General features: G+C 38.9%; 4 protein-coding genes across 5 annotated transcripts; all 4 read left to right on the top strand.

Moving 5' to 3' along the window:
* Positions 1-1,192: 1,192 nt before the first annotated feature.
* Positions 1,193-6,543, top strand: LOC124213062 (uncharacterized transmembrane protein DDB_G0289901). The gene is made up of 4 exons (XM_046613892.2): positions 1,193-1,387; positions 2,210-2,515; positions 3,500-4,363; positions 4,532-6,543. The coding sequence occupies exons 1-4, from the start codon at positions 1,318-1,320 to the stop codon at positions 6,109-6,111; spliced, it is 2,820 nt and encodes a 939-aa protein (XP_046469848.1). The 5' UTR covers positions 1,193-1,317; the 3' UTR covers positions 6,112-6,543.
* A 144-nt stretch (positions 6,544-6,687) lies between these two features.
* On the top strand, positions 6,688-13,145 carry LOC124213077 (angiomotin-like). 2 transcript variants are annotated; one of them, XM_046613927.2, is made up of 3 exons: positions 6,688-11,002; positions 11,223-11,271; positions 12,368-13,145. In XM_046613927.2, the coding sequence occupies exons 1-3, from the start codon at positions 10,939-10,941 to the stop codon at positions 12,699-12,701; spliced, it is 447 nt and encodes a 148-aa protein (XP_046469883.1). In that variant the 5' UTR covers positions 6,688-10,938; the 3' UTR covers positions 12,702-13,145. The 2 variants fall into 2 exon arrangements, with proteins under 2 accessions (XP_046469883.1, XP_046469882.1); XM_046613926.2 differs by having other exon boundaries at positions 12,365-13,145.
* Positions 13,146-15,592: 2,447 nt separating this feature from the next.
* Positions 15,593-19,654, top strand: LOC124213076 (uncharacterized). Its single transcript, XM_046613925.1, has 4 exons — positions 15,593-15,798; positions 16,307-16,484; positions 17,105-17,311; positions 19,476-19,654. Exons 1-4 carry the CDS (start codon positions 15,684-15,686, stop codon positions 19,486-19,488), a joined length of 513 nt encoding a protein of 170 aa, XP_046469881.1. The 5' UTR covers positions 15,593-15,683; the 3' UTR covers positions 19,489-19,654.
* A 1,255-nt stretch (positions 19,655-20,909) lies between these two features.
* LOC124213073 (uncharacterized) lies at positions 20,910-25,224 on the top strand. Its single transcript, XM_046613921.2, has 4 exons — positions 20,910-21,148; positions 21,834-21,976; positions 22,660-22,879; positions 23,747-25,224. The coding sequence occupies exons 1-4, from the start codon at positions 20,925-20,927 to the stop codon at positions 23,790-23,792; spliced, it is 633 nt and encodes a 210-aa protein (XP_046469877.2). The 5' UTR covers positions 20,910-20,924; the 3' UTR covers positions 23,793-25,224.
* Positions 25,225-25,750: the final 526 nt, after the last annotated feature.

The following is a 25,750-nucleotide window of genomic DNA, read 5'->3' as shown; positions in this document are numbered from 1 at the left end:
AACCTCCATAATTATTATTATTATTATTATTATTATGATCATTGTTCACGAGGAAACGATATTTAATAATTTACACAGTAACTGCATGCGTGTGTTTATAGTATATATTAACCGTATAACGTGATGATAAATAATAAAAGCGAAGGTCGACATCTCGGAATAAGAAACTAAATATTGCCAACAGGATACACATAAATTAAAACATCTAATAATCTAGGTTACGTTCAAAACTTCGCAACGTCGCCCTGATTTCTGTTCCGATTAGGAATACACTGAGATAAGTTTTCAGTTCCGGTTACCGTTCAGTTCTAAACTGTTTTCATTTTTTACCACAATCGAAAAATATAGTTCTAGGTAGAAAATGAAAATTAGTTTTCTAGCTGTTATCGGAAGGTCTAGTATCCGTTACTGTTCTTTCTCATTACGATCGCTGTTACTAGATTTTCTTGTAACCGTTGCGAAAATTTAATGCTTGTGCAAGAATAAATTGACGTTAAAGACTTGTTTAACTAAAAAAGTAGAGTAAACCTCACAAACTGATTTTGCGTTGCAATTAACAAAAAAAGATCGACGATAGCGCAAAATGGTTACGCGTACCTGGTTTTTGTAATTCCAACAATATTCAAACAGTTTTTTTTAACGATACCTGTTTTACTGGATTTTTCTAGTTACTGTAACAAATGAAATTTCTCTCAGCGTAGATAAAACATGGTTATACGATTAATGAATCGGCGAATAGCAGATGATAATTTGTGCCATCCTTGCAGGCTCGTCCGGAACATGTCGCCATTCACCTGGGATATATAAAATGGCGAAAAATTAATGAGAGTTCTAAAAATCGGTAATAAATGTCAGGGCTCGCTTTGACAATCGGATGAAAAGTGTTTCTTCGAAGTTTGCGGAGGCCGTGACCGTGGGGCAAGTTGGCGTCACGTTTGACGGTGATTAATTGCCCAACAACGCGTTCGTATGAGGCTATTAAAAGGGTTTCGAAACCCTCGGGGGTCTAGAGGGTCGGTTTGACTTCCAGTTCGACGGTCGTGCCGCGATTTCGACAACCGAGTGGGTGAATCGGTAGATCCCGGATCTCTTTTCGAAAAGCGCCGAAGCGTTTGCGGTTCTTCGGACAGTTATTTCACCGCCCTTGGGGTATCCGAGTTTGTCCGCGCGTATAAAAGATGTTGCTTCTTATCCGAGAGACTCAGTTCATCTTTCGACTCGAAACGAGGTGCGCGTATGAGATAATCTGCGGTGAAATTGCACAGTGAATGGTAAATGTAAAAAGTAGGATCACGAGATAACGGATAACCGACAGTCATGGAACTGCCCAAGTGCTCTGTGATAATTCTCCTCCTACTTTTGACGAGTGACGTCTTCGCCAGACCAGGTATGTCTCGATTTTGCATTTCTATTCTCCAATTGCGACAGTTGGAGCGAGAAGTTAAAAAGCCCGAATCCTGGGTCGACTCGGAACATCAGCAAATTTTCTTATCACGTGGTTTGGAAAAGTTAGCAGGAAGTGAATAGTGGAATTGGGATGGCTCAGTCTTGTCCAATATTTAATATCTTAGGAAAAACGAATGTTTCTGATGTTTTGCATATTATCAACTTGAAATTTAGACACAAATAGTCATTGGACTCTTTGAGTATCATTTTCTCCAATACAATTCACGATTGATATTCAACTATTACTGTGGGAGAGTCAAAGAAAGCATACTATCTTCGCTCGTCGAAAACTGTCAAATTCCAATTATTATATCTTTTGCGATTCACAGTTGACTGTGATTAACGGTAAACACAGAGCCTCGTTTAGTAACGTAGCGATGATTTTTGAGAGTAAGAAATCAGTCTATTTAGCGTAAGAATGAAAACAATTTTGGCAATTTTTCAGTGAACTGCATACTCGGTTTCGTTTCGACTTATAAAATCAATTGCAAAGTGTCCCAAGTCTGACTCGTCCGATTGATTCGATTCATAGATATACAAAAAATCGAGTTTTCCGCCAAAGGATTTCGATTCAATGGAATCAATACATAGGTTGTTGTAAAAAATTGTCAAATCAGTTGACTGATTGCACCGTGACGAAGTGTAAATTCGTTTTTTTTCTCCCTCACCACAACCAGTAGATTGACATCTATTCCCTGAAATCATTACTCCACTCCGGTTGGCTTTCTTGATGAAACTGATATTCAGACCTAAAAATTGGCAGGTCTTCTCGGTGACTTGACTGGTATCAACACGGGGCGTCTTTTGAATCCTCTGGGTCTGTTCCATAAGCCAGAAGAAGGGAACAGTGCAAATTCCCGCAGCGATGCCCTCAACACAAATTTCAACCTTGGACCCATCGGGTTTTCGACGAGTCTATCGCACGCTGAAGCCTCTGCGAGTTCCAACGGCGGCGCGGGATCCGCGTCTGCGAATGCGGAAGCAAAAGCAAACAATTTCGGAGGATACGGCGGAGCAAATGCGAACGCTAAAGCGTCAGCATCCGCGAATGCCGGAGTCGGAGGCGAAGGTATGTCGAATGAAAAAAAACAATAAAAGAAAAACAAAAAAACAAACAAACAGAAAAATAAAACTGTTAAATCCACGTATCTGAGAAATAGCGGTGAGGACTGATCGTTCGCGTCAAGTGGTAGCTAGATATTTAACTCACGTAGTAACAGAAATTACCTGACGTAAGAAATCGTGCCGAGATGACATGAGGTGCAACACGTTAAACTTGTTGTCTTCATCGTTTTCTCATCGACTACAGTTCGTCATCGTGGCCGTATTGGGCAAGAGGAGATAAAAAAAAGAATCGAAGAAAAAAACTTGCCATTGAACACAAAAATATAGGAACATCTTTGCGCCGATTATTCGTAAATTGTTATTGCGACTCGATGTCGACGGTGTAAAAACAAAATTATCGCCAGATCGGTGTGTCTCTGAGAAATAAATAATACACGGTATGACGCACGTAATGATCAGAACCATGCGTGTCGACGATGCTGATGACGGTCAGGTCCTTGCATCGATATGAGGTGTGCCAATAACATGTCAGCTAGTTTAGTACCGAAATATTTTAGCCATTTCTTAAAAGTCCGGTAATTATCAGTCGATGAACCTTGCGGAGGGTATGACGAACAAGTTTTCAATCATCGTAATTACACTGTGTGCAATTAATTCTGGGCTTGTCAGTATAGCCGGTTTTACGATCTGGGATATAATTTTCGTTCATTTGATCAAAGACAGTCGAGGAAGTAATCGCGTCTGGAGTCAGGAGTTACGTCGCCAACAAAAAAGTCCCGTGAATTCACTTGCAATTATTTGAGGTCACGTAAAGTTACTCGAAGTCACTTGAAATCATAGACTCACTTGGAGTTACTTAGGCTTTTGAAGTCTACAAGTCCTGAACTCAAGTGTACACCCACTAGGTCTTATTGTCAGTGATTACTTCCTCGAAAACAGTCCGTCATCCCAACTCTAACTACTAGTCATCTTCTCGTTTGGATTACAGGATCTGCTAGCGCCAGTGCTAACGCCAAGTCACAGGCTTCCTCGTCGGGGTACGGATCAGGAAATGGATATGGCGGCTCCGAGAGCAACGCAAACGCGAATGCAGACGCTAATGCAAACGCTAATGCAAACGCTAATGCAAACGCAGAAGCAAATGGTGGTCACTTCGGTGGCAACCAGCAATTCGGAGGATATGGAAACTACAATTATCCTCCGCAACAGCAGTCGCAACAACCGCAACAACCATTTGGTGGCTATGGAAACTCCCAGGCAAATGCGAACGCCAAGGCGGAGGCGAACGCGAATGCCGGAAGTGGCGCGTACGGCAATGGTCAAGGCTTGGCGAACGGTGGCAACTACCAGCCTCAACAGCCCGCAGGATATGGTGGAAATTCGAATTCGAACGCAGGCGCTAACGCTTTCGGATCAGCGAACGGAGGGGTTCAGCATCCGCTCGCTCCAGGTACGGGACCAGTCGTAGGCGGCCTTTATGATCAGGGTCAAGTGTCGTATGGTCAGGGCCAGGGAACCTACGAACAAAGTCAATTCGATCAAGCTCATGGTCATGGTCAGGGTCAGGGAACCTACGGACAAAGTCAATTTGATCAAGGTCACGGTCATGGCCATGGTCATGGTCAGGATCAAGTGTCGTATGGTCAGGGCCAGGGAACCTACGAACAAAGTCAATACGGTCAAGGTCACAGTCATGGCCAGGGTGGAAAGGCCCAAGTGGTAGTGGTCCCAGTTGTTCTGGTTCAAAGCAAGCATCCTCACCCTCACCCCCATCCTCACCCTCATTATCACGGCAAACATCCGAACCCCGACGTTATTATCGTCCAAGAAGTCGGCCCGAGCCAACCGCACGGTGAGTCCATTATTTTGAATATTTATGCCGAAAAAACTTCGTGACTCGTGCACCCAAAACCAATCCTAGACTTTTTGGTCACTATAGTGTCTGTACCACTTCGGCATTAAGATATGAAAGAATAGGTCGACCCAAATGGCGTATCAATACATATTTCCATTCTTTCAGGTGGCGTTCATGGTGGTTCATACAATAATGAAGCAGGTTTCGAGTCCCAGGGACAAAGAGGTGACCAGTTCAAGGTTAATCCTTTTTTGAACGGCGCTGCCGCAGCCATGGCAAACGCAAACGCGAACTTGAACGCAGGAGTACAAAGTCAGCAAGTATTTAACGGAGATTCATTCGGCGATAAGACAGGCCAAGGTTCTGTCGAAGGTCACGGCAATATCGCTGTGCCACAACAACCCAGCCAAAACTTCTTACCCGGTGGAGGATCGTCCGCTAGTAGCGAAGCGAACGTGCATCAGGCTGGGAATATTGAAGGAAGTGGGAACCCATTCCTGGGACCATCGAATAGTGGCGGTTACAACGGAGGCTCTACTGGAGGTCCGAAACCCTTCTTGCAACCAGGAGTAAACTACGATCAAAGCCAAGGACAAAGACATGGACCAGCTCAAGGCTCCGCTGGAAGTGGAAACCCCTTCTTTAACCAGGGTACCTCAACTGCGAATGCCAATGCCAATGCCAATGCCAATGCTGATGCTAACGCCGAAGCTCAACAAGTTCCTGGAATATCTTCCACAGTCCTTGGAGGTTCCGGAGGATCTTACGAACAACAGAGTGGCGGAAGTTACGGTGGTGCAGCTGGTGGTGGTGCTCATCAAGTCTCTGGCATTGGCTCCACAGTTCTTGGAGGATCCGGAGGATCATACGAACAACAGAGTGGCGGAAGTTACGGTGGCGCAGTTGGTGGAGGTGCTCAACAAGTTCCTGGCATTGGTTCCACAGTCCTTGGAGGATCAGGAGGATCTTACGAACAACAGAGTGGCGGAAGTTACGGTGGCGCAGTTGGTGGAGGTGCTCAACAAGTTCCTGGCATTGGTTCCACAGTCCTTGGAGGATCAGGAGGATCTTACGAACAACAGAGTGGCGGAAGTTACGGTGGCGCAGTTGGTGGAGGTGCTCAACAAGTTCCTGGCATTGGCTCCACGGTCCTTGGAGGATCCGAGGGATCCCATGGTCAACAAATCGGAGGAAACCACGGGGGCAGCAGTGTGAGTGGTGGTCAAGCCAATTCGTTAGCGAACGCAGAGGCGAACGCAAATGCAGCCAGCAGTTCCGGTGGCTTCGGAACCGGGGGATCTGGATCGTCAGCGACCTCTTCAGCAGTGTCTTCGGCGAACGGTGGAGGTACTGCGAACGCAATTTCAGAGGCGAAGTCTTCCTCGTCCGGCTCCAGCGCTTCGGCTACGAGTTCAAGCAAGGCGTCATCTTTGGTAAACGGTGGAGCCGGGTCTTCGGGGAGTTCCGAAGCGATTTCGAACGCTATTTCATCGGTGTTTGGCTCCACGTCGCAGGCCTCCAGTTCAAGCAAGGCGTCCTCGCAGTCAGATGTCTTCGGTGGAAACGCTAGCGCCACGGCGTCGGCAACAGCTTCGGCAAACGCATCGACAGGCGGAACTGGAGCGAGCGCCAAGGCCAGTGCCGATGCTCAAGCTTCCAGCGGGACTCCGGGAATCGAGTCGAAAAGCTCAGCTTTGGCCTCAGCCTCGGCCAATACCCGCGACATGCTCATTTTCAGCGACTAATTATATGTGATATATTTGTTATGTGGTTGAATCGTGTGTAATTGATTATAAGCCAGCTAATTAGCCGGTTCCCTAATCGTTGCTTGTATTGCCGACGTGGACATCAACAACTATACACGGGTACAGAAATTGTACAAGGCTATAAAAAATTGCGTCGATTTGCAAAATGTGACCCGGAATTCGTGTTGCCCGATTTCATGATATATTGCGCTGTTGAGAGCGTGAGAAAACAGTGAATGAAACGATTTATCAAACCTGAAGCTTATTATGTGCTATTATCGATAGTGTATTAAGTAACCGATTGCATACAACCAGTTCTCGGCCACGTATTTGCTAATTTACGCTGCATGACCGACTGCTTATTTATTCGACGCTCTATGGTTGCCATTCTATTTTTTAATTTATATAAAAAATAAAAATGCATTTCATTGATCCATTTTTTCTTATTGAATTGAAAATATTTTTGTTAACGAACTAGTGATACGTTTTTATACAAGCTATTACTTTTCATTATTATACTGATTCGTGACATTTTTTTCTTCGCGCATCCCGACTCAGCTGATTCAAGTTATTAAACAATTCCAAGTGAATAAATAAATATGAAAAATACGGAATATGTATATAAGCGATAAGATCATTTTTGCACGCTGCTTGTATCAGGGTTTATAGAAGATCATTCAGAATCGATTGAACTGAAAAGATAACTTGACTGAAAGATCGAAAGATTGCAAGTCTGTACGTTAATAAAAATTTGTGCGCTAATAAATAGAGAAAAATTGAAATTTAAATTCAATGCCAAGATAGCTATTACCATAAGTTTAAAAGAAACTCTGTCTAATAAAACTCTCCAATGTTAGAACGAGGAGGCTGAATAACAGCAAATGGAAGATGACAGGCTATTCAATCGTTTTCATAGGCATCATTGGTTTTCCCCCTAACAACCTTAAAATTCCGTTGCTAATAAGCCGGCAAACATTTGTCGCGAATAAAGATGAGTAAATTGAATATAAATTGAAAATATAGCTGTATGAGTATTCGGACGATGCCGTGTGTTGACTTTCAGATTGTTCGCGTTACGTACACGCGTATTATCAAGATGAATACTCGCTAGACGCGAATCGATCGTCGAGTAATTTTTCTAATTCACGGCTCATTATAAAACTAATCATAGAGATTATTATCGCGGTATGTATCCGTTGTTATTTTTCTCCCTGTATAACAGAATATTCCTGCGGTCGTTTCGATTTAGACACAGGCACAGATGGCGAAATTATTGCATAACACGACGTAATATATAATATGTGAGATCGTTAAGAATATGCGTGACGTTGTTTTTTGTTTGGATATAATTTACGTTCACAGGATATTAATTAGGGATTTACTTATAGTCCATTTAAATTAAAACCTGATGTACCTTTTTATTAACGGTTTTCTTGGCCTGTTCGCTAATTGTCTACATGATTTATTTAGAAATGATGATTCTGCTTTATAATTGCTGAAAATTTAAATTAACGATCTTCATTTACAGCCGCGGGATGGTCGTAATTAATACGCGGTATTAAATCATCTTTGCAAGGTCAGGTGTATCTCATCGCCTATCTATATGATCATTAGATTTATACTATTTCTCACCGATTGTTGTTGAATTACTACCGACGTTTTGCATTATCATAACAATGCCTGAATGTCATATCTTTGGTTGAAACGTTGCGATATTAATTGCGTCTACACGACCTGTTGTTATTTTGTTGTTACTTTTTATTCCCCGCGGCTGCAGAATATGCCTGTACGTATGAATAATTAAAACTGGAATGCTAGTCATGATTATAAATAAACAAGCAAAAAAGGATCGCGCTGTTAACGAAGTGTAATAAATAATTCAAGAAACCGGGAAGATACATCGTCCTTGGCTATTAGCTTGTTTCATCACTTTGCACCATCCTTCACATTCGAATTTCACCGTCATACAAAAGCAAATCACTTCCTCAGAAATGTCAATTCCTCATCCAGGTCCTCACCGCGTTCAAAGCGTTCGGAATGATTTAATTTTTGTCCATTTTTTCGCTCTGAATACCAAATCATGCCCGTCTAAACATCACGGAAGACTAGAAGCAAAAATTATTTTTGTTTCTTTTGTCGATTCTCTACATTGGATCTTTTAAAACCAAATCGATTACTTTTATAACTAAGCTCACGAGCTTACATTGATCCAGTTTAGCTTTTGTAAACGAAGCTAACGAACGAACCGACAAATCTCATCGTTCGTTCGCAACGTATTCTTTTATGGACTGACGCGTCAGGCTTTATTTGGCTCCGGGGCCAGGCTGTAATCTGAACTTTGGAACTGCATGAATTGAACACAGCATGCGAGCATATTATACAGAAATTAACGGATTCAATGCCAGATGTGGGCACGGGCAACTATTCACATGGTCAATTTAGTCTGGGATTTCCAAGTGAAAGCATACGACGGTGTTTGACTTGCGTCTTCTCAAGGCTCAACAACAATCCACGTTAGATATTAGAATTTAGTCACTAGATTATACGGCATTAGAATGCGACTGGCTGCAAGCGTCGACGCATCGATGAATTGTATTATTCTCCCGACGCAGCATTTTTCTCCACGATCGCTCGATCGCATCATTTCTGTCTTGCTGTATAAACGTATTCGGAGTTTTTTGTGAAACTGCCCGTTAAACGCCGGCAGATAGGCAACCGAGGCTACATTTTACATACATAGGAATGACGGTCCATACACGTAAAACTCGTCGTAAATGGCCCCAATGTTCTACACTCAGCAGTCCTTAAATATTATCATTTTTTACCAAAATCGAAAAATATAGTTATAGATAGAAAATGAAAATTAGTTTCGTAGTTGTTACCGGAAAGTCTAGTATAAGTTACTGTTCTTTCTTATTGTGATCACTGTTACTAGATTTTCTTGTAACTGTTGCGAAAATTTAATGCTTGTGCAACGATAAATTGACGTTAAAGCCTTATTTAACTGAAAAAAGTTGAGTAAATCGAACAAACTGATTTTGCGTTGAAATTACAAAAACAGGATCGACAATAGCGCAAAATGGTTACGCGTACCTCGTTTTTAGTAATTCCAACAATATTCGAAAAGTTTTTTTTAACGATACCTGTTTTACTGAATTTTTCTAGTTACTATAACAAATGAAATTTTTCTCAGTGTAAGATCTTTTGCGAGCGTAAAATCAAATTATCTGTTTGTGCCAAAAATGTCAAATGATTTTCGCGACAGTAAATACAACAGTTGAACGGTTTGTCTATCAGAATAAGAATTGAAAAAATTGTTTCAAATAATATTCATTCGATACATGCACGGAGGAAGGCATTCGACAGGTTGCGAAAAAAGTGAGGTTATGTAAGTCGGCTTTACGTATGGTATCGATTGTAAATATATCCAAGTCAATATTTGTGCAACAATAAAAACATATTTACGTTTTACACAATTTAGCCATGAGTAAATCGTCTATTAAGAAGAGAAATTTATAATTTGATAAATAATTCAATAACATAAATTTAAGAATTAAATTTTCCCGCCTACGTGGAACCAGCAACAGTGTTGCCCTGAAATACGTCATGATCCCAGTGAAGATCCCTATATAAAATGCAGCTTTCATTGCCTATCTGCAGGCGTTAAACGGCAAGTTTCACCAAAAACTCCCAAAATGACAAACGGGAATCACCTGAGGGAAACGGCTTGGAATAATTCGAGAAAAAACTAAATTGTTTGCGTCGCAATTTAGCAGCACGCTCTTTGTGCGTCCAACTTCTTGAGAGAGCCATCGAAGGTCAGAATCGAGAAAAACAAGAACACGAGTTCATCGTTCGTAAGATTGGGCAAAAGTGCCTTCGGCCAGAGCGCCCGAAGCTCGCTCTGATTAGCCCATAAAACTCAGGCGGATTAAGATGAAAATATTATAAGAAACAAATTAAGTCTCGAAATTTTTTCTCGGAAATGGTATATAGGGTGTATTCCATTTGTTTGTCCACTTACATGCGGAAATTCTCAGATATCATATTTTAGCACTACTTTAAAGTAGTCTCGGTCAATTTTTTTTCAAGTTTTGAAACCAATCCTTCGAGGAGACGAATTTTTGTGCAAGACATGTAACTCGGATCGGCCAAGTCTGGTGAAATATTCGTTGATTCAAAAAAAATCTGGTCTCACGACATTTTTTTAACTTTACTGTGCGAATTTTTCTGTAGTTTCATTTTTTGCACAGTTTGTAGATTACTTGAAAGTAAGACTGGTATAAAAGATGTCCGATTGAGCGGAAAGTATACAGTTCAATTTTCCTCCGTAGAACAAAACGACATTTGCGGTAAGAATTAAAATACAAGACTTATTGCATAACAAAATTCATTAAACTGCAATTCTTTCCCGTGTTAAAATATATTTTGCACACTTCAACGATCCAGGTCGTGCGAATGATGAAAAAAAAAAAAAATAAAAACAATAATGATAATTATCCCCTAACAGGAGTGATTAAAAATTTAAAAAATAAATCACATAGACTTCTTTCAATTTGTACCGTATGATGACCGATTTTGAGCGGTATCTGAGAAGGTCCGAAAAAGGGCAGCTGAACTGACGGAGAACGCCCCATATATGAGTCCCTCGAATGCATTTGCGTTACAGCTAGATTCGATTTCAATTCACTCGAGGCGATATGAAATGCGTTTTTGTAAATCAATTATCGATGAAAATTCAGAGCTCCCACTCTTCTGGCGAGATTTCTTTATATTTTGGAGTTGCCCGCGAGTACACATGCAGTTTGACTGTTGAATTTCGTCAAGATGAACGCAGCTAAATTTTTATTCATCTTTTTCGCCGCGACTGCAACTGCAGCTCCACAACTGGGTAAATAGATTGATATAAATTGAAAAATCTGCAAAAAAAAAAAAAAACAACTTTGGTGATTTTGAAAAAATTTGTTAAATAAGTATATACCTTGTGTATCGATTGGCTAGAATATTAAATCACGGGACCGATTTTGGGACCGTCTGAAAATTGGACTTAAGTCCGTTGTCGTGAGAAATGACAGTTTCATTGAACAAAAAATTCTGTGTTTTATAACCAGGTGTGGGGACTGGGACTTCATCTCACTCTACCATCACTGAAACTCACAGGTAAAAAACAGATTAATCGGAAGAAATGTCGGGAATCTATTTGGTGTGTGGGATCTTTTCAAAAACGTGCAGCTACTAACGATAAAAAACTTCGATCGCTGTTTCAAAAGGAAGCCGAGCGCGTTGAATTGGAGAATCGTGAATCTCATCTACAAATGTTCAATCGATAGCAACTTTGAAGAGAGATCGCGTTATTGTAAGATTGTTAATAACCAAATGCCTGTTGAAATTTATTCAATTTAAATTTGATAGTTATAGTTCATTTTATTTATAATAATGAATTCTCTTATACTTATCCAATGAGCAAGATTTTTTCCTGTATAACTTTTTCCGCTTCAATCAGGAAAAATACCTAATAGTTCAAATGTTTATAAGTTATCTAATACCGATTTCGGAGGACTCGCAGAGAATTCATTTGCGAATAAAACGAGCTGGTTTCATTGGATGCGTTGTTCAGTTATTGGCATTTGTTAATTTGTTACTATGACAGCGAATTTTCAGATTAAAAAAAATTCCACATCTTTTACTTCACTGCCTTTGGATTATAAATTCGTTGTCCCATTGGATTATCGTTTTTCATTGTATACTATTTGAATTATCTGACGTGAATCTGTAAAAACCGTAATTTTATATTCATTAGATTTTCATGCCACTGTAATTTGTACAGTCTGAAATTAAAAAATTTCAATAATCAAGTCGAAACCTTGAGGAATAAAAGGCTGCGGTAATATCGATTTAACGAGTCAGTAACCGGGCCGCATCTAGCAAAATCCAAACTAAATGCGAAATCTTCGTAATGGTAAAAAGAGATAGAACACGAATCCGTTTCCGCAGTACAGCTGTTACATAAAACCGGTCAAAATCAAATTACCACCCAATTCCAAATCCGTCAGATACTTTAAAATTCATTCGCGTAATGTCGTTGGCGAAATTTTCGATAAGACGGACCTTGATCAGTTATTTATTCATTCCACCCGAATAACTGGTTTACTATTAGGTCAGTGATTAATCGACAATAACCAGTCATCGCGATTATAATTGGATACGCGATCACCCTGAAATATTAAAAAATAATCCAATTTTTTCCCCTTAGCAGTGGAACATCGATCGGCAATCCTGGCATCTCTTCTTCAGCCACATCGATAAACGAACAGACGTCGGTCGTACAAAACTCAGGCGTCGGAGGTGTCGGTCATTCATTCACGGCTGCTGCTTCGGTTCCACTTTCAATTGGTGCTGCTGCTGCAGCTCCATTTGCGGCTGCTGCTGCAGCTCCATTTGCGGCTGCTGCTGCGGTTCCACTTGCGGCTGCTGGCGCTGCGGCTACACTTGCAAGTGCTGCTGCAGCTCCGTTTTCGGCCGTAGGAATTCCCTTGTTCGGATCTTCCAATGGAGTTCGGTCCGATACGTTCCAAGTATTCACTGGCTAATTGGGAAAAATCGGTAGAAATCCCGAGTATCGGTACGGCTACCTGGGCAACATGGCGTCGCACCGCGTTATCAGCTGATCGTCTTAGGCAACCGAATTCACTTTTATTAAATACGATCCGCTCGAAGTTACATTTCCTGTCGTCAGATGACCTTCCGTGATACTTTCGATCCCAATGGATTGATAACGATATTCAATTTCGTTTTATAACTTCTGATCTCTTTTTACATATCCTTGTGATGTTTCGTTGTTCTTCTTTTTACACATCGTCAAAGATGTAGGGAAAATTTACATTGGTGAAATCTGACGGACTGTGAATCAAAATCAAAACTAATATTGCTGCGTTAGATATTTTTAAGAAATTCAGTTTTACAATGGAGAGTATCAAGACTGTTTGTATAATAATCGTCTGTGTGATTAAAGAATAAAGATATTCATATCCTGATTAATGAATTTTCTGTGACAAGCTTTCTGGTGGAACACATGAATGAAGTACAAAGCTACATTTTCTTTTTTTTTAATTCTGTTATCGTACGAAAAAAACTTTTTTATTTCGCGCTATACTGTGATTTAAAAAAAAAAAAAAAAAAAACAAACGCTGTCGGACACTAAAATCCGTACTTCGAATTCCAAATTATTCTTTTGTACCAGAGTTGAAATTTTTGCCCTAATGCAAGCCTACAAAGTTCAATGTTCGGTAGAGGGTGAATGGAACTTGTAAAAGAGGTATTAGGACCTATGGAGAACTATTTTGTATTGAGAAGAAATCCTACTAGAGCCCTAAGCTTGGCAGATATTTCCACTTCTTCTACGGTCAAAGTTCAAAGTAGAACACATTCAAGACCTCCGCAGATCCTTTGTATGAAGTAGGATTATTCCAGTAACCTTTAAAGAAATACGATGCCGATTAATGACAATTTTTTTTTACACACTAATACCAACACCTTCGATATTACCGAGTAACTATCCCACTGTCTGATTATCGATTAACAAACAGTAGCTTGCGATTTATCGTAAGAAAAAAAAAAAAAAACAAAAAACAAAGAAAGTTCGGTATCAAGCAATATACGTAGAATATATAAAGTGATGCAACGAAATAAAATTTTGAGTGCAATTTTTAACATGGGTGTATTTGCTCCGAGTACCGCGCAGCGATTTGTCGCGCCGAGTGATAATCGCGGAATGATCTTTCGCGCTGAGCGCTCCGATTTTCAGTTCGATCGGTTCGATTTCCGGTGGCGCCCTCTGCAAGCGAGACAAATTTTTCGCGCGTTTACCACATTTCGACAATGTATGTACCTATTAATGTAGGTTTATTGTTCCGACATATCAATCGAGGCAACTTCGAGCTTTGAATGGAAGTACTTGAGTCGCACGAGCATCTTTGCGATCTATCTTTCGTAACAGCCCGTTGCACATTGCGTTCAATCCTTGTACGACATAGTTGACTTGTAATTATAATAGTTACGTACGAAAACAGCAACCTTCTTTTCTCCCATGATCGACAGTACTTTGTGTAAGAACGAATTTCCTTTCTTCCTCATTCAAAATTGTAAGAAATTCTTGGAGTTTTTTCGAACTTCCAAGTTTTTCCTGTACCTACGTACGAACTCTGCTATAACAAACGACACTGAGGGAATGTTTTAGTTCCGATTACCGCTCAGTACTTAACTATATTCAGTTTTTAACAAAGGCGAAAAATATAGTTCTAGGTACGAGATGAAAATTAGTTTTGTAGCTGTTACCAGAAAGTCTAGTATCCGTCACTATTCTTTCTCATTACGATCACTGTTGCTATATTTTTTTGTAACTGTTGCGAAAATTTAATGCTTGCGCAACAATAAATTGACGTTAAAGCCTTGTTTAACTAAAAAAGTAGAGTAAACCGAACAAATTGATTCTTCGTTGCAATTACCAAAAAAGGATCGACAATAGAGCAAAATGGTTGCGTTTTTTCAACCATACCTGTTTGACTGAATTCTTCTAGTTACTCTAACAAATGAAATGTTTCTCAGTGTACATCACAGCACGATATCGAATAACCTTAAAACTATGCAGCAACACACGAAGTAATAACTATTGAAAAGGAGGAGGATCGATTGTACAAAAATCAATTCTACAGGGCAATATTATCTACAGACTAATTGTTTCCACAGAAATATTTTCCCACAGAAATGAGTTCGAGATTCACATTAGAAATTATTCTGCATGAATTATTTCTACAGGAATAATGTTCTGTACAATTTGCAGTGGTCAAGAAATATTTTGCAATTTTTATGTTATTCAAATTACACTCATTCAACCGAACGATGGTATTTAAAAAGAGAGAGTATTTGCGGTATGAATACTAATCTGCAACTGCCCGATGAAGGAAGCTCCATAATTCAGTACTACAAATTCGAAGAAGTTATCCTTGTCTGAGACTGGAAACTAAATCGCTTCCCTGTTGCCCACGCAAAACAATAATTATATCAGACATGGTCGAGTGGTCATCGTAGTGAAAAGGAAGAATCATAAGAGGATGTGAGAAAGTAATCTCGTGCAGTCTCTAACGTCGGAGGTAACCGAAACAGTAATTCAACATTGGCCAATCTTTTTTTTTTTAATTAATTAATTCTCGCAATAGTAAAATTTCTCCGAAAAATGAACAGTGTTATCGTAAAATCGGACAGAACATCTGTTACTGGTTAATAGCCGGACAGGCAAATATTAGTTATTTGCGAATTCCGGTTGTCCCTGGACCGGAAGGCCACCGAGCAAATGTCCTGCGGAATATCCGACGGTGTCCTTGTCATCTGGGAGTCGATAATACGTTTCAAAAATTCCTCTCGAGTATGTAATAAACAACGGAGAAGGGAGCACTCGGAGTATAAAGCCATGCGAAAATGTAATTCAGTTATTCGGAAACGATCAGAAGATCAGTGATCATTGGAATAACGTGAAAATTCAGTACCCCCAAATTATTAACGTCATAAACGCCACGATGGCCAGACATTTGACGCCTTCGATCCTCATTATCGTTCTCTGTGGTCTAGCTCTTGAGGGATTTGCCAAGCCCCTGGAAACAGTCGCGATTTCCGAACCCTCCGACGAAAATGGTACTTATCACGTTATGCAACGCGTTAGTGACAGTTATTTATTTATTTTTTTTTGTTCTCACATATGCCACGATATCAAGAGCGTATTGAATATAATTAGTAACATATGATTGGAGCAAACGGAATAACTCGAAGTGATGGATGAATTCGACGGATAAAAGTGAAAGTTGATCAACAGGTTTTTTGTGTTTGCTTTTGTCGCGTGTCTAATTCGCGCAGCTTTTACAAGACGCCAATTTCATGTTTGAAACAACATCAACCTTGGTCATAATTCTTTTCTCGAAATCATTTGTGACTTTGATTTTTTTACTGTGAAAAACCTATCAGACTTTTTGTGTTTTCAAATCACTAATCAGCACTGGAATTCTCAACGTTCGAGTTCAACAATGCAAATAAATTTCTTCCAATTTCCTTTTACTGAATATCAAACCGAGCACTAGGTTGATGAATCGCATTTTTCGAACGCAACGGTAATGATTGTATCAACAGGTGTTTTTTCAATCCCCAGCCTCCCTCGTGAGAGAAGCGCGCTCTCCGCAGTTTGGATTCTTCAACAACGATTACAATGATTATTCGGACATACGCCCGCGTCATTTGAAGCACAAGCATAAGCCCAAGCCGACGTATACTCCAATCGTTATACAAGGTGGACATCAACAAGGTGGCTGCAGGAGTCACGGTTGCGGGTAAGAGTTCGTTACGTCAACCTCGAAAAGTACACTCACGTTTTCACAAAGTTATCCGACAAGCTCGATTTTTTCCTCCACGAAAATTGAACAAAATAATCTGGCCAAAAATGGTTTATGAGACAGGTGCTTTTTTGAAAGATGTGAAAACTGAGACAATTATTCAAATCGAAGCAACGAAAAGAGCTTAGGATTTCGCTTAAAATTTCACATTTTTTCATTTATTGCAATTGAGATTCGAAGTGTGCGAGCGATCAGGACAAGATGGCGTCGATCTCGGCGAACAGCTGATCGCCTTCGGCAAATTATACGCTATATCAAGATACGGCGAGCATTGTGTAAGCCATAAGAGTTAAGATAGTTACTCTGTCACGCCGATTCAATACCCAAAGAGTAAAACATATGACAAAACTTGACGTCAATAATTTAATATGAGCCACGGTTTGATGACAGTCATATCTCTCGCCTCCAAATGGCGTCTTTTGTATATTTGGACTGACCGATTAAAATAATCAGGGTCAGTGGATTCTCGGAACGTTCACTCTCGCCCTTCATCGTTCTTGCGACGACTTCAAAGAGTTATCCTTGTTCTGAAATGAAAAAATATAATTGATGCTTAGGTCCTACAACAAGCCAAATTCTGGGGGTACGACATTCGCCGGGGCTTTTGCGGGATCATCAAATGGCGGAAGCAACACTCACAGCAACGCCGAGGCCGCCGCCATCAATTTCGGTCCCATCAGTCTCAGTTACGCCACCGCTTCTTCCGGCAGAAAATACGGCAACCAGGGTTACGGAGACTATGGAAATTACGGTGGTTACGGAGGGTAATTATCACTAGATTTTTCACCACTTTTTTGCTACTTGACTTTGTAAGAACAAGGTGAAAAAATGGAAGAATAGATTTGCCAAAGGTTGATACGAACGGGTTCGTACAAAGAAAGCGTTTCTTGACTTTACCAAAATTGCAACCTTCCAAAGACGGTAGAAAAAAATCTTCTTATAATTCAGAGAAATGTCATATCCGACTGTAAAATGAAAGTTGTCAGAACAACAACCTAAGTTATCGAGCGAAACTACATTTATTTGAATAAACAAAACATTTCTTTCGCCATCGAAACATTTTTTTTGAGTACTTAGATAAAAGTGGCGAATGATCGAACTTCCGATTAGTCTTTACAGAGAATTTCACGAGTTCGAAAAGTCGAAATATCGAAGATCAAAATCTGCAAATGGTTCTGATGTTCGAAGGACCCTGGGGCCAATCCTCATAAGGCGTTATCAAGTACGCTAATTATACACAAAACAAAAAAATGTGTTGAATTCGCCAAGTAAGCCGAAAAAAATGTTCTGTTAACTCACGTATGAATGTGGCACCATTTACAGCTTTTCTGTCGAGTCAAATGAAATTCCTTTGGATTAACGAAACACTTCTATGACTATGCTTGATCTCGAGGTCTGGTAGAGTCCACCGAATTCTTTCTCGGTAGAATATTATAGTTCGTAGATTCGACAGTTTGCCCTTCCAAAGTTTGGCCATTCTCGAATCAGAACCTTTCGGAGTTCGGATCAATCGAATCGATGGGATTCACGTAAAAGTCGATCTCATAATCTTATAGAGTCTATCATTGATCTCAATTTGGATCATTCGAAGTTTGGAGCCACACCCGGCAGGTGGTGCGAGTTTCTTTGTTATCGGTGCAATGTCCGGAGTTTAATGCGAGTTGGCGAGATGAATGGTCTCGAAGAGAAATAAGAAAAAGGATAGCAAGAAGAAAACAAAAAATAATAAAAAAAAAAAAAAAAAATGAAATCGTACAAAGCTGGACGGAGCTTCGCCCTTTCAGTTTCCAGCTCTCCTTTCTCTCTTTCTATCTTTCTTTCTGCACGTCGCGCGGTCAGCACTGCAGTTTATAGTTCTCACAGCGTCTAGTCTGGCTACACAGGTACAAAACCCTGTCTGAAGCTCTAAGAACGTGTGAGCATGTCTACTTAATCGCCGGTGCAGCAGACCAGACGGTGATCCCGACGATGCCGGGCTGCAAACTCGTTTTAAAATCAGGCGAACATAATGCAAGCTCACCTACCGTCTGGTTTATCCTTCGACGTATCGGTGTGTGCGTCTTCACCTTCGTAACCCGTATTTATTGTACTTCCCACGAGAAGCAGACCTGCACTCGCTGCACTGCAGCTGCAGTCGCTTCTTCTGCTTTTCGAGGCCTTTGCATGGTGGTTGAAATTCTAAATTCACGTCTCGTCGAAGCATATGATACATACATATATATTTGACGTTTTTTTATCACACCGATTCTACCCCTTTTAGAAATTTACTTAAATATTTTATGCACTGTATCGAATGAAATTTTTTTCATCGCAAGAGAAACGTTGAATACCGCATCTGTTGTAATAGCTCTAACGAATTTCGTAAGTACTTGTTTCATACAAATTTCGACAGTCTATAAGAAAACTGCGTAATTATGCGATCTGATTCATACAAATTTCTGTCTATCGAGTGAATTTAAGTGTTATTATGATTTGATTTGGTATTGAAAAATTCATAAGCGGATTTTTTTGAGCACTTGCTTCACACTTTAAATTCACGATTTACCGCAAGGTAAGATTACAAAAAAAAAAAAAAAAATGTCATCAGTCTGATCTTGGCTTTTTCCCAAAGATATGAATTTAATCGATTCAAGCATACATTTTATGCCCGCATTATTAGGATTACATGTTTCGATTTACTATGAATCCTCACCGCTCACAGTCAGAGATTTACAAGCCAAGTATTTAAACTCTAGATCACTGATGTACGCGAATCTGTGTGAACTTGATTCGGGACGAGGTAAATTTTTCTAAATCAGACTACAAATACGAAAATAGTTTTTAAACTTCTAGATTATAGAAATAATGAATACGCAGTTTACGATATAATAAATATCAATGCATGTTACTCCGTGTGATATTATTTTTTATCTCTTTGCTTTGTTTCAGATTCGATTACTAAATGCCTAGACTGATCATCCATCGAATATCTACGCACTGATCACAGTCATCAAGTTTCTCGTAATTTTTCATTATTTTGATTATTTAATATACATATTAAATCATCACATTGTTCATGATCTATTGTAATGAATCTGTAATAAAATTCGTTAAATAATCTAATTAAATACCCGGATTTTGAGATTTTTAAATCCTCTTACAGCTGCGGCATGGGTTTCAAATATACCCCTAAAGGTTAATTCCCTCTGCATTTGCCAGATGCTGGAGTCTGCGGCAGTTTCTGCTTGCACTCCTTACACCGTACTTTTTCCCTAGTGCATTATACTTTCATTTTGTTTTTTTTTTTTTTTTTTTATTTCCTTCCTTCGAACGAATAGCAGCACAAAAGAGGAGCAGGAATAACGAGGCGGTGGGAGGAACGAAAGGGGAAAAATAAAATAAGGTTAAATCAAAACAACACAAAGAACCCCTTTAAACAAATCTCCTCGACTCCATATACGTGCATCTCGATCCGAAAGTTCCGAGCACAACGACCCGGTTATCTCAAGCCAAAATCTATTCCCATCGCAGTGACGTATAAAATTCAGGGTGGTTCCCTTATACGGCGAAGCAGACTCTGTTTTGACGGTTGAAAGTGTCGTTTTATCATTTTTCAAAAATGTTTTCACTCTGTACAATTGTTTATAACAAAAGTGTTTTTCTCTCGTACATGAGTCGATCTCAAAAAAAAGGACAAGAGCAGAGACTAGATCACCTTGTAATTATTTCAGAAAAAGCTCGGGTTCGTCGGAACCAATGAAAAAAGGCAAAGACCGTGAAGTATTAATAAATATATAATATTAGACGACAAAAGATTTCGTTTAAAGTTTGAACTTAAGATCGGTTTTTTGTACGTATATATATATATATATATCTAATTCTGTCGATCGAAATTTCCTCTATTCCTGCGATAAAAGCTTCATTTCTGTGTAATAAAAGAAAACGCGAACAAATGAAATCAGACAAATTATTCTTCAGATTAGAAAGTAAGTTTTATTCCCAACGATAAAACCGAGTCATTTTTCTGTAAAGTTACATGCATAGTAATTTGACGAACGAAATCAAATGAGCTTTAGAAAAGTCTAAGCTTTCGTTTAATTACAAGACTGATTCTGAGTTGAGGAATGAATATTCACACGACAACAGTCGATTTTCTTATCAAGCTTGTTATATTCAAAATATGTATTCTAAAATTAAAATTCCAATGAAATATTCTTTGATAATGTTAACGTACGAAGTACAGATAAATTTGTAGAACTGGTTGAATATAATTTTTGCATCAGGGTAAAATTCCGCTGCTATACGGCACTGGTATCAGTTGGCAAAACCAGTCGCGTAAAAAATGAAATAGAAAGTGGTTTGTCCGGTGCTACTTGTCCCACACATTTATCATGTTTTATGTCCGTATGCGAGTCTGTCTTCACGTATAAACCGATTCTCGCGTGTGCGTGTTTCTCATTTCTTGTACGCAGGTATATATCTGTCCGATGTACACAAACCGCATATGCTGCACTAGCCAAGAGGTCTGCAGGTAGGTACCGAGGCCGTTCCTTGGTCTTCAGCCACATTTCTCGTGCGGTTGTCGACTCGGAAAGTTCCTTCGCTCCATCTGGATTATCGACGTGAGTAAATAGACAGATTTTAAACTTCGTTTACACCCATCACGGGTCCTTGTGTCTGCAAACCCAGTTCGAGTTTTCGTGCAAATAGTGAAAAATCACGTTTTATTTTTTATATCTTTTCATTTTTTTTCAGAGTAAATTTAAAACGCTCGTTAATTTTCTTTGTCGTTGCATTTGAAAACTTTCTACTCATGGAGAAGAAAGGGATTTATCTTTTTTTTTTTTTTACTCTCGTGATTCTTTAACGCGAATCAAGTATTCTCGTCAAGTGAACCGGCCGAAAATTACTAAGAATTATCCGATTCGTCGGCATCTTATTTACCAGCTTTTTATACGCATAGTCTTTGTCAAAGTTTTTGACGTCATCCGAATTCAACGTACAATGAATATGAAAGTGCATATTTCCTTTGTATGCATTCGTGTGACGTAGAAGATCCTAATTACACGAGGAAAAATAATAATAATAACATCAGATGTTTAACGACTTTTGCGTACAAATTTAAAATCTTTAAGAAATATTTAGGATGTATTTACGTTCAAATTTAGTCTAATCAAATGTGGTAAAGCTTTTCCAACTTGGTATACATTGTAAAGAATAATAATTGAATTTAACTCGTAACAAAGATTTAATTATTTCAGCTGTATGATTTGTTTATTATTTTTTTTTTTTTTTTTTTAATTACAGAATCAAATATTTCGGCAACATTTGGAATCAACTGTATTTACAAACGTTTCAACCAGCAATGGCAAATCTTACCCTCTTTCTCCTGATCGTAATCTGTGCCTGCGTTTTCGTCAACGCCCAAGACTCGACCTTCGGCCAAAAACGTAGGTTCACTTAGTTACAGGTATTTTTTATTTTCCTCTATTCGTTTCAAATAAAATCGAACGAAACTGCACTTGGCTCTACTTCTAATTGTCTCAGCCGTATAAATCCGAGACAACTGTAAAATAATTCATTCACCCCGACGCAGTCGATTGCTCGCTATTTTTATTTGGATGTCATTATTCCTTCGAGCACGGCCAGACCACCGATGGCTATTTATACTTTGACTGCGCGCCTGATTGACGGCAACTTTAGTAGCATTCGTGTATGGCGCTACTCGTTTTGATGTTAACAAAACGGACAAGGGACCGATTTTCGGTAGTCGTATAATTGAATTAACAGCTTCCAAATTATAACTAATAAATCGGTACTTGAATGATATTAAATTTTCCCAAAATATAATTTACAATTTGAAACAGTTTCTAATAGCAAAAAATGGAAATCTTATTTCTGTACTTTGTCATTTTAAGAGAGGCCCACTCTCAGTTGAATGGTTATATTTTTGAGGATTGGTAGTTTTACAATTACTTTTGCACTCGACACTTAAGAACATCATTTTATTGCTTGTGAAAACTCAAAACCTCATTTCAATTTGCCGTTCGAATAAAAAGAAAATACCGATTTTCCGTTTTTTTCTTGACGTTATTTGAACGCAGAAATTTATTCTTTTTTTCTGACGTTGCAGAAAACGAAGGCCAGACCTTCGAGGAGGTCATAGTTTCCTCGGATTTGAATGTCCGCCGAAAATCGAAGGAAAATCGTCAGGGCAAACAACTTTTGACCAATATTCCACTGGCTACGATAGGAAAGACCGGAAGTCCAACTGTTTCTCGGCTCATTTCGAACGACGGAAGCCGCGTTGAGCTCCAAAAAAGAAATCGCCGTAGCGATTTTACCAAAAACAGGTAAACTTTTCAGAGCCGCAATCTCTTTGTCACTCTCTTGTATGATCTTCAACAGTTTGAAGATTGAGGGTTGACGAAGAGTTTGAAAAAATTGTTTTCCGGAAATTTTTCGATACAATTTGTTTCATATTTATCATAAGCATAATCTATGGTCAAAATGATCCGACAGGAATATTTGCTTTCCAAAAAACAGAAAATTTACATAACAGCTCTTCTGCATAATCAGTAACGAACTAACAAAGTACAATAAAAGTGACAGGTGGAAAAAAAAAAAATTATATATGGCTGCAATTACAGTTTCAGATAGAAAATGTATCGAAAAATTTACAGAGCAAGTACAGTGCTGACTATTTTGATGTAGATGAAATTGAATATGAAATTTTGCTATCAATTTATTTTCGACTCAATAGTTATTTGATAATCTCATTGCCATTGCGATGCTTATCTGTTTTCCGTTTCCTCAAATCTATTGAAAATATCACTCTTCGATATTGGCAATGGTTTTTGCATGTGCATCAAATAATTTCGAAAAATTGACAAGGAGAATCAAAGGACTTGAATTTGATGAAATAAGAAAATTATCGATTGTTCCTCGCAAACGAAAACATCTAGTATCGTGTTTGAGAAAAATTGCAGCAAGAATTAGATTTAAAAAATTAACTATTGTGACAAGACTTTTTCTCACGTGAAACCGTTTGCGAATTTCTCATCGGATTTACGAATCTAAGAAATATCACAAAGGTCTTTTGCGACGTGTTGCATATTTTGGATATTGGAAAATTGTTAAAAAAAATATTGTATAAAGCTTATGACAATTTCTTTATCGTATGGAACATCGTTGATCTCTATAAACGTTTTTATTTTCAGGCTCAACTTGGGCGCAGCGGAATACCTGCTGCACTCTTCGAAATGACGAGGGGAAGAAGAAAATAGAATCAAAGTAAACGAAACAATCCAAATTTAGAAATAGACAACCGCACGATTCTCATCCAACTCATTTGTTATCAAAATATTCGGAACTCCTGGAAAATCATGTACATGAAAAAATTGGAACACCATGCAAAAAAAAAAAAAAAATACCAATACGAAATTGAAATAAATTCATCTGCGCCATAAACTTGTCACCATTGTCTTGTGTTGTATTCTCATATCCATAGAGTCCTATAAAATTGTTATAAAAGAAACTCCACCTCACCCAGTCGCTAGGTTCAATTCGATTTTGCCAAAATTTCTTCAGTTTTAAAAAAGTTTTCGAATTCGATGTGAAAATTCAGTAGGTGCTAAACGCTACTTTTTTTCCCTTGTTTATTAGTCTTAATCACGGTAAAATTGAATTAGTTTCCTTTTCGAATACTCTGTAATTTTAGCTACCGCCAAATTAAGTACAATCAGTGCTAGTAATTGCAAATTATGCCACTCGCAAAATTATTCCATTCTGAATGATGCGTTTAATATTACGTGCGTGTGGTTTTCAACAATGTCACGAAAATTGGATTGCAAAAATCAGTCAGTTGCGTAACCAGGATGCGTCCACTGTAACCAGATCCGATTTAATTTGTATTTTAGCATCGTATACGTCTGTGACGCACAATTAAAACGTACCTCCTGTAGTAACTCGTACGCGCGGTATTTCACCGTAAGCCATGAATCATTCACAAGAGCGACTGGCCCCTGACTTTTACGTGTCTCAATTTTTATATCCGTACAAGTATATTAAGAATTTTTAACCGCGTCAAAGTTCCCTGATTGTACGATTAGTCGTGTTCGCTTTATTTCGCCTACAACTTGAGACGACAAAGGGAAATAGAATCATTTAGTTTATTCATCGATAAACTATTTAGTTCAACTAGTTAATGACGTAGGGCTGGACACATAGATAAGTAGTTTGTAATTGCAAGTGTGTCCGAAGAGTAGAGATAGTTATAGAAAATAGAGTTAGAAAAATTTTCTGCTTTGGATTACGAGCAAAACTGACAACTTATTTGACAGTAAAAATGCAAAGTACTTATAAAGCGTAATATGTCGCTAGGTATTCGATTAATTTTGATTCGTTGCAAGCGAAACTTTCCATTTTTCTGGAAAATCCAACCACGTAACGCATAATTTCTATACAATATGGTTTTTCTGAAAATCTCCGACTTTTACTACTCGTTTTATTAAATATTCATAAGATCATTGATAAATATTTGTATATGTATACTTATCTGCTGACAGTTTCTTCAAGCATTTTAGAGTTCGTCAATATTACCAAACATACGCTGAATTCATCGTAGCTTACAATATTTCGTCCTTTCGTGTGAAATTTTCATTACAATTTGATATATTTTTTAAATATATTAACCAATATTTAAACCGAGTATGTTCTACAGAAAAATGATGAACAAAAATAACCATAAAAAACATGAATTTTGTCAAAATTCTCTAATTAATTTCCTATCTCACTTCGCCCAGAAAAATTCGAAACAATCCCGAGATATTTTATAACGTCAGATCTTTGCAGAGAGATTCAGCGTTGCTGTTATTTGTCGCAGACAGCATGAGTAAGTGATATTCGGAAAAAAAAGGTTCAGCAGTCTGCAGTAGGTGAGTGAAATATGGCGGGGCGACTCAAAAGGTTGCCGCATTAAAAAGGCCCGTGACGTGATGCATCGTCGAAAGCGCACGTGACCGAAGTTTGAATCACGTGCAAAAAGGGCGGGCGATGAGCCGCTGCCTGCGTTTCGGGATTTTTGGAAAACGATGCTATCGCGGATTGCGTTCGTTGCTGGAATTATAGACCTGCGTGTGAATAATCGCATGCGGGAATAACAGTACAACACGAAGCTGTTCTAAAAACAGCCAATCGCGATTCCCTCGATCATTCACCCCCTG

The sequence above is a fragment of the Neodiprion pinetum genome, chromosome 2 (genome assembly GCF_021155775.2).
Source record: "Neodiprion pinetum isolate iyNeoPine1 chromosome 2, iyNeoPine1.2, whole genome shotgun sequence".
NCBI lineage: Eukaryota > Metazoa > Arthropoda > Insecta > Hymenoptera > Diprionidae > Neodiprion > Neodiprion pinetum.
Note: the sequence above shows the minus strand (reverse complement) of the source record. Positions and strands in the feature narration are given on the sequence as shown.